Raw genomic sequence first — 17,786 nt, 5'->3', positions numbered from 1 at the left:
TAAATAAGTTTGTATTCCCAACCTCAACTAATTTTTCTCCCTCTCCTGTTTTTAGGTGTATTACCTAAAAGAAGCCTTTGCAACCCAACCATACCAGCTCCAGGAAAGTAATTCCACATTCTTTTTCTTTCACACACCGCATATTTCCACCACTTTCCACATGTGTTCAGATGTTCAAGATCTATTGTTTAATTTAGTGCATATATGGTGACTATCTGTCTCCAAGCACTTTTATTATGAATTGGAGATGAATTATTTTGATTTTGCAGACCCAAAAATCAAAAGTTAAAATTTCACTATCTTCATGACATAATTGGAAAACAAAATTTGCAAACAATTTTAATCATTACAGGCGAAAAACACGATCATGTTGGAGGAACTCAGCAGGCCAAGCAGCATCCATGGAGAAAAAGCAGGTGGTCAACGTTTTGGGTCAGGACCCTTCTTCAGAACCTGACGCGAAACATTGACTGCCTGCTTCAGGTCCTGAAGAAGGGTCCTGACCTGAAACATTGACCGCCTGCTTTTCTCCATGGATGCTGCCTGGCCTGCTGAGTTCCTCCAGCATCATAGTGTTTTTCGTCTAGATTCCAGCATCTGCAGTCCTTTGTTTCTCTTGATCATTACATTTTAAAAAAATTTTTTTAAAAATTTTATTTACAGCGTGGTAACAGGCCCTTCTGGCCCAACGAGTCTGCGCCGCCCATTTTAAACCCAAATTAACCTACCTGTACGTTTTTGCAATGTGGGAGGAAACCGGAGCACCCGGAGGAAACCCACGCAGACACGGGAGAACGTACAAACTCCTTACAGACAGCGACGGGAATCGAACCCCGATCGCTGGCGCTGTAATAGCGTCGCACTAACCGCTACGCTACCGTGACCTCCTGTGATTACAGGCACTTGAAATGATCCTTCCAGTATTTGGAATGATGAGACCAAAACTTCAACACCCATCTCTGCAGAAACAGCATCATATTACAGAAAGGTACGTCTCCAGTTTGAACTTGATTTTTTTGCATTGGGGACACACCTACAAGATCAATTTCCTCAGTTTCCAACTTCAAAAAAACACTAGATTTGGTCTGACATGTAATTCTAATAGTGACAACTTTGGTGTTAGTAATGGTGGAAACGTGCAGTGTATGAAAGAAAAAGAATGGGCACAAAAGAGGCTACAGATGCTGGAATCCGGAGCAAACACACAAGATGCTGGAGGAACTCAGTGGGACGGGCAGCATCTATGGATAGAAATGGACAGTCGACATTTGGGGTTGAGATCCTTCATCTGGACTGAAAGATAGAAGGAAGATAGGCAGTATAAAAAGGTGAGGTGAAGGGGTGGAGCAAGGGCAAGCAAATGAAAGGTGGATCCAGGTGAGGAGAGGTGAAAGCCAGATGGAGGAGGGGAGAGTGGAAATAGTGACAGAGGTGGGGAGGTGAGAGGTGGAGGTGACAAAGGGCTGCAGATGATGGAATCTGATAGGAGAGGAAGTTGGAGCATGGAATCAAGTGAGGGAGGTGGGGAGGACCGATGGGAACAGTGGGGGATGGGAACCAGTGGGAGGAGTGTGGGGGTGATGGGCAGATGGAGTGGGTGGGGGAGGGGAAAGAAACAGGGTAGTGGGGACAGCGGTGAGTGTGGGAAGAACTGCGTAGATCAAGAGGAGAGAGAAAAAGGTCAGAGGGGGGAGCAGTTTACAGGAAGTTGGAGAATTCAGCGTTCATGCTGTTGGGTTGTAGACTACCCAGGCAGAATATGAGGTGCTGTTCCTCTAGTTTGCATTTAACCTCACCCTGCCTGGAGGAGGCTGAGAACACACAAGTCGATGTGGGAATGGGGAGGAGAATTAGAATGGCTAGCAACCGGCAACTCCAGAATGTTTGATGTGGAATTACTCTCCCGGAAACAGGAGTGGGAGCAAAGTAGGTTGAGGTTGGGAATACAAACCTGTTAATGATTCACGGGAGAGAAGTTATTTTCCTGCTGATTCACAACACTGTATTTTTTGGAATTGTTTTAATCTTTTTTCCAACTCTCAGAGAAAGAATACTTCCAGTGTAAAACGCTTTACCTAAAAATTGATAAACATAAAGCTGTTGTCTCTCATCATCGTCTGTATTAGTTACTTCTGAATTGGAACTCAGTTGCAATGGTCTCGAGATCAAATCTCACCACTCCAAGATCCCCGTGAAATGCTCCTTTAGCATGCAGTCCAGGAAATTAGGTCACATTGTTCTGAGGTGCACCTGTCATTGGGCACAGAACAGGAAGAGCTGCTTCCTGAGTAGGTCCCAGCCCACGACTGGAAACCACACTCAGGTAGGTTTCCTAACCAACCTACTCTCCTTTAGGCACCTCCCCCTCCCTACCAACCTCTCCCCCAATTTATGGTCCGACTCCCGACCTCCTTCACACGACCTTCCATATTCAGCTTCAGTCCTGGGCTTCCCTGTTCCTTTCTTGCTCTATGGTGCACTAAGGGTGTTAGGGGCATTCTGCTGCAGTTAACCCCTTAGGCACTGCTGAATATTACTGCAGTGATCTCAAGCCCAAAATGGTCATTGGTATGTGATGCAATGACATTTTGGACACATCTCCAGGTGCTAATGAATTTCTAGGCCTTGATCTACTTTCAAGACCAAGCCCTCCAAAGTTAGATTTCTACAACAGAAGTGCATGGAATGACATAATTCCCTGTGTAAAGGTCCTTTACGACATTGTCTGGGAAAGTGACAATTCAGATTGACAACTTCCACTCTTTCATTTAGTACATTTTTGGTGGAAGGATGAAACAGATAATAGCTGTGAAAGGCTGTCAATTGTTCAGAATTTCAGCATCTGCAGTGCTCTGATTTTCATTTACTGTAAGTAACTTTATTACTGTAAGTAACTCCTATAAGGGAGTGCTGCTGCTCTGCAGATTGCTGCACCCTCTTCCCTTATGCCCATCTCAGAACACACCAGTGTGAACATCTGAGCAAGACTGTTGATTCTTTTTAAGATCAAATTTCAAGTCATGCAGTCATATAACACAGAAGTAGGCTGCTCTGACTAGCAAACATCCATTAACACTTATCCTATTTTATTCTCCCCACATTCTCATCAACTTACCCCCAATTCTACCACTCACCAACACACTAGGGGCAATTTGCAGTGGCCAATTAACCTACCAACCCAATTGGGATGTAGGAGGAAACCAACTCTGTCACAGAGAGAAGACCCCGGGTCATTGGAGCTGTGAGGGAGCAGCTCTACTAGCTGCCCCAGTATGTCATCCCAATTATGTGGCATCTTATCTACCATGTGCATATAACAGTTAGCAACTGGGTTGAGATTGCCCTGAACATGTTTCAATGCTGGAAAGAGATTTTTAATCCACTGGCTGTTTTTGAATATAACCCGTGTGATATGATTTTTTAGCAAAATGTACACAAATAGCAGCAGCCAAACTGCTTAATTTAAATGAGCCAGTCAAGTGCCAGCGAACTGTTGCAGGTGCTAGACTGTAAGCTCATAGCAAAGACAGAGAAAACTTCCTGTTCCTTACTTTAGCCAAGCAAGTGTAATGATAAAAGAAGCCACATGGGATGAATGTGCAGGCAAAGGTTGCCAGTCTGATACCCGAGAGGGGCTTATTCAGCTGATCTCGGAGAGGCAGTGGGTGTCACAATTATTTACCACTGCCCCGGAAGCAACAGAATTAACTAGTGTTGCTTTACTTGTGAGCAGCCCTTTTGAGCTTGCATGGATGTTGGATGAGAGGTAAAGAAATCAGCCATTGTGCCGTTCAAAAGTGAAGAGCGTAAAAAGTGAAGTACATATTCCAGACTCATGCATGAAGAATGGAGGCCGGATGTGGATTTGCCCAATGACTCCATCCCCACTCATGAGCCGGTGCTTCCAGTTTTGTAACAGGAAACCAAGGAGGAAGGGAGGTAATATGGAGGTGTGGGAGCGAGAGGGATCTTTTTGCTTGGATAACGCTATTGGGGTCTTCTTGCTGTACCAGCAGAAGGGATAAAACATCGGTAGTGTTGGGGTGGGGAGGTGGATTGGGAGGCAATTCCTTCTACTGGGATCAAAGAAAACAAAACAGTGGTAAAAACTGAAAAGAAATAGAGTGCTGGAAACATCAGCAGAGTGGGCATCCATAGACAGAAAAAAAAGTCTAGGGAACATTTATTGTGGAATGGAGGGGATGATGCACCATACTTGTTTTTCCAGATTGGTTTCCAGAGGTTGACAACACGAATGGCTGGGAATCTGTGACTGTAAAGATGCTGCAATGGTCCTTGTTGGCTATCATCACTGTACAAGTCAAACCACAACTTCTGCCATCTGGTTACAGACCATCCCCAGGTAACGAACAAGTTCCGCCTTTACAGACGTCCTCAAGTCGATTTTGTCCATTAGTCGGAAAATACACAAAAATCACTCAATACTGTAACCACACCTCCCAGTATTGTAATGAATGGCATCAAAAGCATGTAAGACTGAAACAAAAACAATTACTAAAAGTGGAGAGGGAGGAAACTAGTTCTGCCATTCATAGGAACAAAAGTACAGTGGACTTCTGAATTTAAGAATATTATGGGAGCTCATTCATATATCGGGGGTGTCCATAGGTCGGGCATTTGTAACCTGCATACGGCCTGTACTATTTGGAGTTAAATGCAGGAACTACTGTCAGAACACCCTGCCCATCCACAATATGGGCTGTTGCAGTCTTTACTCATGCAGACTCAAATGATTTGTCGGTAATTTCAACATTTTTGCATGTCATCCTTGCTGTAAAAAAATACTTGTAGAACTGTGTAGGTTGGATGTAACTCAGTTTCCCTACACTCCACACTAAAATTCCATAGACTTTACAAGTTATACATCAAAGGACAGCATTTACTACATGGCACTTGTCACTGACTCCTCTAAAAATTCCACGCTACCTTTTGCACTCCCAGAACTTAGTAAATACTGGGAGATTTTTCCTGTATCATGTGTTTTGACATATGTCCTGCAGGCATAAAAGTAACAAATCATGAAGCTGTGAAAATTAGCCCCAGTTTAAACTGACGATTGGATAAGGCATGACCTCAAACTTAGTTAGCAGTGTTCAAACTAACCCTTCAACCATATCCAGAAACATAATGGAATATTAAAATAAAAATTGAAAACACTTTCACATAATTTAAATTAACAAGCTATTAGGTAGATGTTAATAAGTTTTACAATATTGAGCCATGGGAAAGCAGTTTTAAATTAACAGGCCATTATCCAGGTCTCTAACAGCTATTCTCTTCCATTAGAATCTATGAGAAAGCACTTCAGGTGGTGTAGAATCTTTAGCTGAGTTCCCCAAGTAATGGGAAACCAGACAAATTGTTGTTCCTTTGATGAACTACACGTTGTGTCCAGCATTGGAATTCTATCTTCATGGTCATGATGGATCACTGGATTTCCACATTTAAACAGACACGGGCAGAGCTCACAAAGTTGCCCTCAGTTTGACAGAGTGGCAATGCACCAGTAGCTTTGCTGTCATTAGTACCACAAAATCTGAGCCATAAAGAGCTACAAATCCAGCTATGGGCTGCTAGACAGGCAGTGAAGGATGTTCATGGCCATGTCAGTTGTATTCACAGCGACATTCACATCTCATATTAGTCAACATATCATTCTCCGCACCTTCTGCCATCTCCAATGGGATCCTACCACCAGGCAGATCTTCCCCTCCACCCCCTCTCTGCTATCCACAGGAATCACACTCTTCATGACTCCCTGGTCCACTCATCCCTCCCCACTGATCCCCCTCCAGGCACTTATCCCTGCAATTGTGCTAGGTGTCACACCTGCCCCTACACCTCCTCCTCCACCACCACCACCACCATAAACAGTCCTTCCAGGTGAGGCAGTTCCTCACATGTGAATCCATTGGTGTAATTTATTGCATCCCATACTCCCGATGCGGCCTCCTATACATCAGTGAGGCCCAACGCAGATTAGGGGAATCGCTTCGTCGAGCACCTTTGCTCCGTTCACCATACCAGCTAGGATCTCCCGGTGGCCAGCCATTTTAATTTCACTTCCCATTCCCACACCCACGTCTGTCTACAGTCTCCTCTACTCCCCTCTGTCCCCCTTTTCCCCTTATCCCACTGGCCCCATCACCTGATGTCACTGGGATGTTGCCTGGATTTGAGGACTTAGTCATGGGGAGGTTGGGCTTGTTTTCCCTGGAGCGAAGGAGGCTGAAGAGTGACCTGATAGAGGTACATGGAATTATGAGAGGTATAGATAGGGTGGATAGTCAAAATCTTTTTCCCATGGTAGCATTATCTAAAGAAGAGGGCATTTACAAAGGGATCTAAGGGCTAAGTATTTTTTACATAGAGTGGTTGATACATAGAACTCACTGTCAGAGAAGGCAGTGGAGTCAGATACAATCATTACATTTAAGAGGCATGTGGACAGACATTTAAATAGGCAAGGCTGAGAAGGATATGGTCCTAATACAGGCAAATGGGATTAGTGTAGATGGGCAAAAAGGTTAGCATGGACTTAGTAGGCTGAGGGGCCCGTTTCTGTGCTGTACAACTCCATGACTAACCAGTGTCCACTAAGCCTCCACTCCACTCCACTCCACATCATCTTATCCCAGCTGTTCAACCTACCAAACTCTCAACCCTCCTCATACCTATCTTCATGCAATCACACGCGACTTTCAGTGAATTTATATGCCTCAGTAACATAATGGTGAGCAAACCAGAGCTTTCTGCAAATTGAAAGTAATATTGTTTTGTTCATCAAACTTAAGCAAAACATAATTTAACCACAATTAGGAATCAATGTTTATGTGATATGTGTTGTAATGTATAATTCTCAGAGACTACATTCCTTAAATAGCATTTTTGATCAAACATGGCAAAATATAGCATAATCCACAAATTTACTGAAACACATGTAAAATTCCAAGTCATTTGTCTTTGAAGGGGTTTATCTCCAAGCTCAGGGGTTCTGAAACTCTGCTGTTTGAGACTGATTATGCTTAGTGATGTCTCAACCAATACTGCCCACTTTACTAATATCGGATGACTTTACCATTCTTCCAGCTACATCCTAACTGGAATGAATTTCTGTGCAGCACATGGCAAGACATCACACAGAAGCTGTGTAAATGAAGCAGAAAGTGGTATACAGCTGCCATGTTCCGATTATCAGTAAGTCTTGAACACTTTCACAACTTACAATAGATACTCAGCAACAATGCATTAAGACATTTGTTGAACCAAATTCTGCACAATCTACTTGTATATGAATGGGGTGTTTCTCCCTTTCATAACTGGAATAAGATATTTTCTGTAGTTAATGTTATTATGCAGGAGTAGACAATTTTTTTAAATGATCACAGAACCCCCTGTGCTTGTTGCCCACAGTCCATCTGTAATGGGGAGGGAGTTTAGAAACCTGCTCCACAGCACCACCTCCTGGCTAATGGCATAACTGCTCCCTAATGGAAAATTGTTTACATATAAAACTTCCATTCTAAACATTTCAAGGACACTTTAAACTTGGCATAAAAGTGCATCCAAAAATCGTAATTACAGAAAATGGCACAGGGGCTTTTTTGATAAAAAAAAATTAGATAAGAAATCCAGAATTGTGCACATTTTAAACAAAAATGTCCAAATTGTTATGCCCTTATGTGATGTGACACATTATTTATTTTAAGGGAAGCAGGGTCAATCTCAAAGTTCAAACCATAACCTTATGGTGTTGATATTTGATTTCAGAACTGGCAAAACATCGTAACGTTGGGTAACGTGTGCGTACGAAGTGCACATACTTACAGCCTGGGTAATGCTGCTCTTCACCTTTTCGCTCAGCAGTCCCTCAAACACAAAGGAGTCTCCAAATGTTTCTGCCTGAAGGAGAAAAAGAACAATTGATTAGGACCAACAAAGTAAACATCCTGCCAGTGCTGTTTTGATCTATCTTGATTTAGATGGCTTCAGTCACGCATCTACAGTCTTACAAACATAATTTCCAAAGTTCTTTGTGATCTGCTTTCTCTCGTTCATTCATGCATTTATGTTTAAAGCTGTAGTATGCTTACAAGGGAGTTCAGTGCCTTCTCCCACTTGCTATCAGATGCACAAGCCAACCAGCTCAATGGCATTCAATAATTATAATCGTGTGCCTGCATTGCCGCTTTGAGTTGTGGTGTTAATGGGTGATAAGCAATGTAAATGGAGCATTACTTTAAAAGTGAAACATAATGTATTGGAATTGGTATTGGTTTATTATTGCCACTTGTACTGAGGTACAGTGAAAACTTGTCTTGAATACTGTTTGTACAGATCAATTCATTACACAGTGCAGATACACTGAGTTAGTACAGAGTGCATTGAGAGAGTACAGGTAAAAACAATAACAGAGTACAGAGTAAAGTATCACAGCTACAGGGAAGTGTACTGCAGGTAGACAATAAGATGCAAGGTCATAACAAGGTAGATTGTGAGGTCAAGAGTCCATCTCATCGTATAAGGGAACCATTCAATAGTCTTATCACAATGGGATAGAAGTTGTCCTTGAGCCTGGTGGTATGTGCCCTCAGGCTCCTGTATCTTCTGCTTGATGGGAGAGAAGAGAGAATGACCTGGGTGGGTGGGGTCTTTGTTTATGCTGGCTGCTTCACCAAGGCAGCAAGAGGTATAGACAGAGTCCATGGAAGGGAGGCTGGTTTCTGTGATGCACTGGACTGTGTCCACAACTCTCTGCAGTCTCTTGCAGTCCTGAGCAGAGCAGATGCCATACCAAGCCGTGATGCATCCAGGTAGGATGCTTTCTATTGTGCACTGATAAAAATTGGTGACTGTCAAAGGGGACATGCCAAATTTCTTTAGCCTCCTGAGGAAGCAGAGGTGCTGGTGAGCCTTCTTGGCCATGGCATCTACGTGGTTGGACCAGGACAGGCTAATGGAGATGTTCACTTCTAGGAACCTGAAGCTCTCAATCCTCTCGACCTCAGCACCGTTGATGTAGACAGGTGCATGTACACTGCCCCCTTTCCTGAAGTCAATGACCAGCTCTTTTGTTTCGCTGATATTGAGGGAAAGGTTGTCGTCATGACACCATGTCACTAAGCTCTCTATCTCCTTCTTGTACTCTGACTCATCGTTATTTGATACGATCCACTATGGTGGTATCATCTGCAAACTTGTAGATGGAGTTAGAGCAGAATCTGGCCACACAGTCATAAGTATATAGGGACTAGAGAAGAGGGCTGAGGACGCAGCCTTGTGGGGCACCAGTGTTGAGAATAATCGTGCTGGAGGTGTTGCTGCCTATCCTCACTGATTGCGGTCTGTTGGTCAGAAAGTCAAGGATCCAGTTACGGGGGAGATGTTGAGTCCTAGGTCTTGGAGTTTGGTGATGAGTTTGCTTGGAATTGAAGGCAGACCTGTAGTCAATAAACAATAGCACACGTCCTGCAATGAATCCAGACATTAGGGATCAAAACATGCTCAGCCACACCTGCAACACTTCTACATCCCACTCTTGTCAAGATGATTGGCTTGACATTAGAATAGGATATGTCAGGCTGGTCTCATGAAGTGACATGTGCAAGGGATGTAGGACTGGATAGGCAGAAGCCACAGCACAGCAAATTGTGCACTGGTAGTCTGATGGTCAGAGGGAAAACATGGAAAAGTTAAGATGCGAATGACAAGTGATGGGCAACAGAATGCTGTTTAAGGAGAGAGCATCTCTAAGTGGTGAGAGGATTGGTGAAGAATGTCAAGGAAAGAATATAAATAGTGTGAGGCCAAATAGAAGAGATGATCTGTGGCAGTGTCATAATACAGTATGTAAACATATATTCAGCATTTTTTTTTTACAGAGAGAATATTTTCAATGAAAACTTTAATGGAATACATGTGCCTGCTGAGTATATCTTCCCAGCTGCTTCTTCTATCGTTTCTACCAGGAGCACATGTCCCAACGGTGCTGGCACTGCAGAGTGTGCTTCGGAGAAACATCAGATCCTAACTTACATGACTGGCACTGTTTATTGCTGAACAGACTAGACTGTCTTCTGGTTTGGTCTCCTCCTCAGTTGCACCAAACTTTATTCCAGTCATCCATTCCTATATTATACCAAATTTTAATCTCACCATCCACTCCCTAACACATACCTATTTAATGTTTTTTTTCACTAATGTACTAATATGATCAGTCTGAGCAAACATACAAATAAACTTTATTGGAAGATAGTTTAGAATTATTGCCAGGAGGCAACTAAAACCACAAAAGTGCAGTTCTACACATGGAAATCTTTCCATAAAGTAATCCTGTGAGTGCAGAGTTATACAGAGCATCAATATTGTTTATTCTGTGGGTTATATAGGGTAGCACACAGTATTACATCAGGCAGCAACTCAGGCATCATCACAGGGAATCAGGCTATAGACTCTACATCCAGGCAGTCTAGTAGTAGCTTGCTTCCAAAGTCTCTATATCTGTACTTCCAAATATAGAGCAGAACATGCCCAAATTCCTGTCAGTTGAGCTCTTCCCAGAGACACTCCATTCAACTCACGCTGTGCTTACATGAATAACTGAAACATATATTGCAAAAACAATATTGTATGTGTGTGAAAATAAATTTGAAGTAGATTTTAGCTTCTGTTCATGTGGTGTTAATTAGTTAAAGGCCATAATTGAACTGACAATTAAATAGAACACTAAATGAGATTTCAGATCAAAATCTCATGTTAGCGACAAATTAAATGACCAAAATAAATATTGAATGGACAATACCAGATATTCACTAAACTCTGTGAGGAGATGTCCCTATGCACCTTGGTTTCAAATGACTGCTAACTACCCTAATCTTGTAGCAATGGGAAGGAAATCTGCCATCTACACCCAGTTTGGTTTGTATGTGTTTATGGATCCATCAAGCTGGTTGAATTTGAACTGACTTCTGCAATGCCTTTCTGTCCAGGAGGCAATTAAGGATGGACAATAAATACTGGCTCTGTCAGTGACATTCATATCTGGCAAATGAATAAATTAAAAAGTAATAAAATAGCTATAATTAATTGCAATTTATTATGTATGTGAGAGGTCCTATGATTGAAAGATCTTTGGTTTGATAATTAAAGACCATAAACACTGCCCAAAGGGAGCACACACAGCAAAAGGAGAGGAACATATTACCCACACAGATTTATGTTATGTACACTGTGCAACTAAATATTTGATAAGGAGAGGTAGTGCCATACACCAGAATGAGTCAGCCTTGATAATTGGTCCATAACTCACTCACTCTATTAAAAGGGCGCTGACTGAGAGAACCTACTTGTGTAAATTTCAAAATTATCAGTATCTTGGATTTTTGTGTAACATATAGCTTTTATTTATTCCTCCCCCCCTCAATATAATTTAGTCTCTGCAGTTTTGTGCAAAAGACACCACCATGGTAAACTGCAGCAGAAACACTAATTACATCCTCTGCCCTAAACCACTCTCCTTCCCACTCAGCTCATTACTGCGCTGTCCCATTCTACTCTTTCTCAGTTCTCTTCCCCACTTCACCCCACCCTTTTTTATTTTCCATTTGCTGTTTCACTGAGGCCGTGGGGGCCTGAGTTAATGCAGAGGTGGGTGAGGATGTATAAATCACAGGTCAAACAGGGGCCGTTCCTGTACCTCCCGCTGTGGGAGTTATATAGGTCATAATTAGCAACCACTGTAACAATTATCTTGCCTCATATTAGTGTTTCACACAAAAATGATTTTAAAAATACTAAATTACTGAGATTTAAAAAATAAATCCTCAGCTCCCCTCCCCCCCGATAGAATTTGCTGGGTTGGTCTGTCTGTGAGAGGGACCAAACACCAGAGGAGTTTTTCTCCTCCATGAGGAGTGTGTTTTCAGCAGGAAGCAAAAGATACTCATGCACATCTTTCATAGTCTCAGTACATCCTTGTCAATTATCGAGTTACACAGCATGGAAACAGGCTGTTTGGTCCAACATGTTCATGCCGACAAGATGTCTATCCAAGCTAGTCCTATTTGCCTGTGTTTGGCCCATATCCCTCCAAACCTTTACATCCATGTACATGTCCAAATGTCTTCTAAATGTTGTAATTGTACCTGCCTCTACCACTTCCTCTGTCAGCTCATTCCATATACCTACTACCCTCTGCGTGGAAAAGTTGCCTCTCAGATATCATTTAAATCTTTCCCTTCTCACCTTCAATCTATGCCTCGATAATTGACAAGGATGTACTGAGAGTATGAAAGATGTGCTTGAGTATCTTTTGCTTCTATTTTTCTCAGCTCCATGTACCTACCCAACAGTCTCTTAAAAGACCCTATCATATCCGCCTCCACCACCGTTGCCGGCAGCCCATTCCACGCACTCACCACTCTCTGAGTAAAAAACTTACCCCTGACATCTCCTCTATACCTACTCCCCACCACCTTAAACCTATGTCCTCTTGTGGCCACCATTTCAGCCCTGGGGAAAAGCCTCTGACTATCTACCCGATCAATACCTCTCATCATCTTATATACCTCTATTAGGTCCCCCCTCATCCTCTGTCACTCCAAGGAGAAAAGGCCGAGTTCCCTCAACCTACTTTCTTAAGGGATGCACCACATTCCAGGCAGCATCCTAGTAAATCTCCTCTGCACCCTTTCTATGGCTTCCACATCCTTCCTGTAGTGAGGCGACCAGAACTGAGCACAGTACTCCAAGTGGGGTCTGACCAGGGACCTATATAGCTGCAACAATACCTCTCGGCTCCTAAATTCAATTCCCCGATTGATGAAGGACAATACACCATATGCCTCCTTAGCCACAGAGTCAACCTGCGCAGCCGCTTTGAGCGTCCTATGTACTCGGACCCCAAGATCCCTCTGATGCTTGTGAATCTTTTCTGCACCATTTCCAGTTGGTATTGGTATTGGTTTATCATTGTCACATGTACCGTGACCATACATTAACCATACCAAACTTAATGACATCCTTCCTGCAGCTGGGCAACCAGAACTACATGCCATAAAGCACAGAAACTTGCCCTTCAGCCCACTGTGTCTATGTTGCCCATCGTACCTATCTATACTAATCCCATTTGCCAGATCTAAATTACTGGTGCGATATTGCCTAATGCAACATCAAATGTGCAAAGTGCAAGGTGAAAAACTTACCAGAAAATCTGTTTTTACCAGTCAAGGAATAAAATTTGGACAGGGCACTAGAAGAACTTCAAGGAGTCTTTTGGTAGGTGAATTTCAGAAGACACCACAAAAAATTACTAAAAGTGGTGGCAAGAGGGGTATACACCACAAGTCAAAGCTTCAACCTGACAGGCTGAAGAACTTTCAGTTGGACAGCAGAGTGAAAGCTTATAATCAAAGGAAAGGAATAAATGCAAGTGAGGATACAAGAGATGCTGGAAATCTGGAGCAACAGACAAAAAACGCTGGGAGAACTCAGCAGGTCAGGCAGCATTTACGGAGGGAAGTGAACAGTCGATGTTTCAGTCCAAGATCCTTTATCGGAACTGGAAAGAAATAGGGTAGAAGCAAGTTCAGTGGGGCAGAAGCAGGCGGAAACAATGGGCGTACCGGGGCAGTTAGGTTTGTGGATCTTGGGTAGGAGGTAGAAACGGGCAGTGTGGGGTTGCGGAACAATGAGGCTGGAGGCTGTAGAGGGCAAATCTCCAGAGGCAGTGAGGTTGGTGAAGGTGCAGGGGACAGTGGCCTGATGCTTCTCAGTGGGGTTGAGTTCAGTGAGGCAGGAGCAGGTGGAAACAATGGGTCTACCAGGGCAATTAGTTGAGGAAGTGGGTGCATGTGAAGAAGTGAATGGATGATGGGAAAGCAAGGCCCACTACAGAGAAGGAGAAGAATATGAGTAGTTTGGGTAAATGGAAGCAGTGCTGTGGAAATCTGAATCGGAGAGATGTTGATAGCACTTACAGCAGGTGTGTGTGGGAGATGGAGGTGGATATGTGATTAAGCACCAGATACTGTAGGTGGCAAGGAGCTTAGCTTTCAGGCCAATGTGTTGGGAACTGGTACCAGAGAGGGGTGGGTTCAGCAATTCTTAGTCTGGAGTAATCAACTTCTACAAGTCAGATCTTCCTACTGTTCAACTGGAAGAAATTTCTGAAGCACCCTGTGATTTTCCAGGTCGGTAGGTCAACAGCAGTTAGTTGGCGGAGATGTCATGCTGGATGCCAGCATACAAGTGGAAACCAATTTTCATATTATGGAGGAGTCACTGATGGACAGTGCAAGATTAGGAAAGAGGCACTGGATGGTTCCTTAGAGGATTTTTGTGGAGGTGATCATGCAGTCGCTGGCAGGAGAGCCACTGCAGTGCATGGGCGGGAACAGTACAGAATGGAGAACGGTGGAATTCTAGGGAAGAAGGGTGCTTCAGAAACTAAAGCTGGACTACAGGAGCTAAAGCAGTTGCAAGGTCTTAGGAAGGCAGCTGTAAGACAAGCAGCAAGACTGTAGTTTGTGGGTTTGAACATTTATGGGTGCCAAGAAGTTAGAATGTGGCATGATGATAGCCTTAGAAAGCAAGGATGTTAACAGGCAAAGATTAGAATTTTTAAAGTGACCAGTAAAATGAGACTGCAGGAAATGAACTTTCGAAACGTTCCCCGATCAATTTGGTTAATTGATCCAAAGCAGAGTGCCAGTCCGAGTGAATCAAAAACTAAAAAGACATTTGTGCCTACTGGTAGAAGGAGCAAGGAAGATGAGGCAAGAAGAGAAAAAGCAGCTGCTTCCGAAACTGCCAAATACAAAACAAGGGATACAAATAGGAATGCAATTTAAAGAAGTAAAACTGCAATGTACGAAGCTGTCGAACTTTCACAGAACATCACAAAATGAGAAACATTAACGCTGGACAGAATAGGTTGCATAAAAGTTAAATATGTAATTCATCATTAAACAAATAGGATTTTGCGCATTTGAAACTGAAGATGGAAAAACTGACAAGGTGAGAATGCAGACGATTCACAAATGCAACATTAGTGTCTTCTTGAGTACAGAATGAACAGAATGAGGTGGTACACTACTGGGTATGCCACACATTTTTTCACAGCTTAACACATGCAAGCCTCCGCTCTGCTTTAGCACAGCTAGTTAACTTTGCACTTGAACTGGTCACTAGCTAAAGCTGCAGACTAAAATCTTGCTTCAGAGAATGGAGTTGCAAGTGCTTCATTCTCTGAAGCAAGTTCTTAGTCTGCAGCTTAAGCGACACCCTTGCAAAAAGTCCAAAGACGTATGGGTTGGGAAGTGGTGGGCATATTATATTGGCGCTGGAAGTGTGGCGACACTTGTGGGCTGCCCCCAGAATACTCTACACAAAAAGATGCATTTCACTGTACATGTTTCGATGTACATGTGACCAATAAAGATATCTTATTTTACCTTATCTTAAATTTCTTAGAAAATAAACATTCTCCAATTGTAAATATTGCTAGTATGGGCAGAACTTATTGCCCACCCAGTATTGGTGATGCTTCCTGAACCATGAGGTATTGAGGTAATCATGAACCATGAAACATTAGAGGTAAAAGTGAAGGAGCAGTGATGTACATCAAGCCAGGATAATGTGGAGTTGTCATTCTGGGTGGTAGACAATACAGGTTTGGGAGGTGTTGTCTTTGGCAATTTTCTTCTTTATTTACAGGATGTGGATTTCATCGGATGGGCCTATATTTTGCTTGTAGTTGCCCCAAAAGACATTAGTGAATCTGAATGGCTTATTATAAAAAAAGCAACAACTGTCTGGTCATTTTTTTAATGAGCATTACTGAGTGCAGCTCCAGTGCCATATATAAATTTGCCAATGACACCACTGTTATTGGAAGAATCACACATGGTGATGAGCTCGTGCACAGGAGTGAGATAGGACACCTGGTGCCGCAACAACAACCTCTCGCTCAACGTCAGTAAAACTAAAGAGCTGATTGTTGACTTCAGAAAGGGGAAGTAGGGCGAACATGCGCCAGGTACATTGGGGAATCGGCAGTGGAGAGAGTCAGCAGCATTAAATGCCTGGGAGTTAACATATTGGATGACCTGTTTTGGCCCAGCACACAGATGCAATCACAAGGAAGGCATGCCAGCATCTTTACTTTCTTAAGGGCTTAAGGAGGTTAAGCTTGTCAGCGAACACTCTAAGAAACTTCTACAGATGTACTGTTGAAAGTATCCTGACAGATTTAACAATGGACTGGTATGACAATTCAAATGTGCAGGAATGTAAGGAGCTGCAAAGAGTAGTGGAGTCAGCCCAATACATCACAGGCTCATCCCTCCCCATCATAAGTAGCATCTACAGGAAACTCTGCCTCAAGAAGGCAGCATCTACCTGCCCGATTGTAGATGCAAGAAGATGGCATGGCGCGGAGGGTGGGGCCATGCCATCTTCTTGCAGCTAGCATCGGGCAGGAGGTACAGAAGCCTGAAGTCCCACATCACCAGGTTCAAGAACAGCTACTTCCCTTCAACCATTCAGTTCTTGAAGCAACCAGCAAAACCCTAATCACTACAGTTTAGCAACACCATGGCCACTTTGATTACTTTGCACTAAAATGGACTTTTTTTTTGTTCTGATTGTGTTCTTATAAAAATTGTGTATAATTTATGAGTTTCTTGTGAATGCTGCTTATATGATGCAATATGCCTGTGATGCTGGTGTAAGTTTTTCATTGCACCTATGCATACATGTACTTGTGCAAATGACAATAAACTTGACTTTGACTTTGATAACAGCTTTTTAATTCTAGATAGATCTATTTACTCAAATTTAAATTCCCAAGCTGTCATGGTGGAATTCAACCTCATGTCTCTGGATAATAGTCCAGTAGCTTAACTGCTCCTGAGTATCCAACTTGCTCCATTGAGGCCCAGAGACAATGTGCACGGCCATTGTCTCTGGGAAACCCAGTTATAAAGAGTGCAGGCGTTTAGGACTGTGAATAGGGTTCCCCTTTCTCTGACATTGTTCTCATCACAACTTATTGGAGGTAGAAACATTTTTGAAAAACTGGGGCTTTGAGGGCTATGGAGAACACAGAAGATGAGTTGAGGCCTGGGGCAGATCAGCCATGATCATGTAGGTGGCAGGGCAGGCTCGAGGAGTCACCTGGCCTACTCCTGCTCCTCTCTTTTTGCTTATCACAACATAAATGATCACACGAACCACTTCTAATGCATTAGGTTGAGGTTTCTTTGGTCTGGAACTTGGAGGAAGGGGGTGCAGGTGTGGAGGGGCCTATACTCATTCACTCTACTCTGTTACAGCTGACAATGTTTGTGCTATCAGTTAAAAGCAGCAGTCTCAAGACTTAGTCCAGTTTATGGGTATAAATGTGGCATTTGATATTACAAGTAATAGATTTTGAAATGAAGCAGGACAAGCCTTTCTCATCTTTTCAATGCCATGGATTCCAGTGAGCTGAGGGCCAATGAATGGGATTTCTTGGCAACTCTCTTTGACAAGCTGCAATATTCAATATCTAAGAAGCAAAAAATAAATTGTAGAAGCTGGAAATATAAAAATAGACAAATGAGGGTTCCAATGAAGGATCGTTGACCTGATATGTCATCTCTGTGTTTTTCTCTCCCCAGATGCTGCTTGACCTGTGGAGAATTTTCCATTGGTGGATATAGGCTTTGTAGAAGAAGGACACAAACAACTGTGACAAGAGTTGAGTAAAAAAAGAACCTGATGAA

General features: G+C 42.9%; 1 protein-coding gene across 1 annotated transcript in view; it reads right to left on the bottom strand.

The window, feature by feature from the left end:
* The window catches only part of sumf1 (sulfatase modifying factor 1), a 114,873-nt gene that overhangs the window by 89,998 nt on the left and 7,089 nt on the right, over positions 1 to 17,786 (bottom strand). Inside the window, exon 3 of the mRNA XM_052018718.1 lies at positions 7,849 to 7,923. Coding sequence (XP_051874678.1) covers positions 7,849 to 7,923 — 75 coding nt within the window. The remainder of the gene's footprint in view (positions 1 to 7,848; positions 7,924 to 17,786) is intronic.

Source organism: Pristis pectinata, chromosome 6 (assembly GCF_009764475.1).
Source record: "Pristis pectinata isolate sPriPec2 chromosome 6, sPriPec2.1.pri, whole genome shotgun sequence".
In the NCBI taxonomy this organism is placed as follows: Eukaryota; Metazoa; Chordata; class Chondrichthyes; order Rhinopristiformes; family Pristidae; genus Pristis; species Pristis pectinata.
The sequence above is the reverse complement of the archived record's forward strand: the minus strand, read 5'-3'. Positions and strand labels throughout refer to the sequence as shown.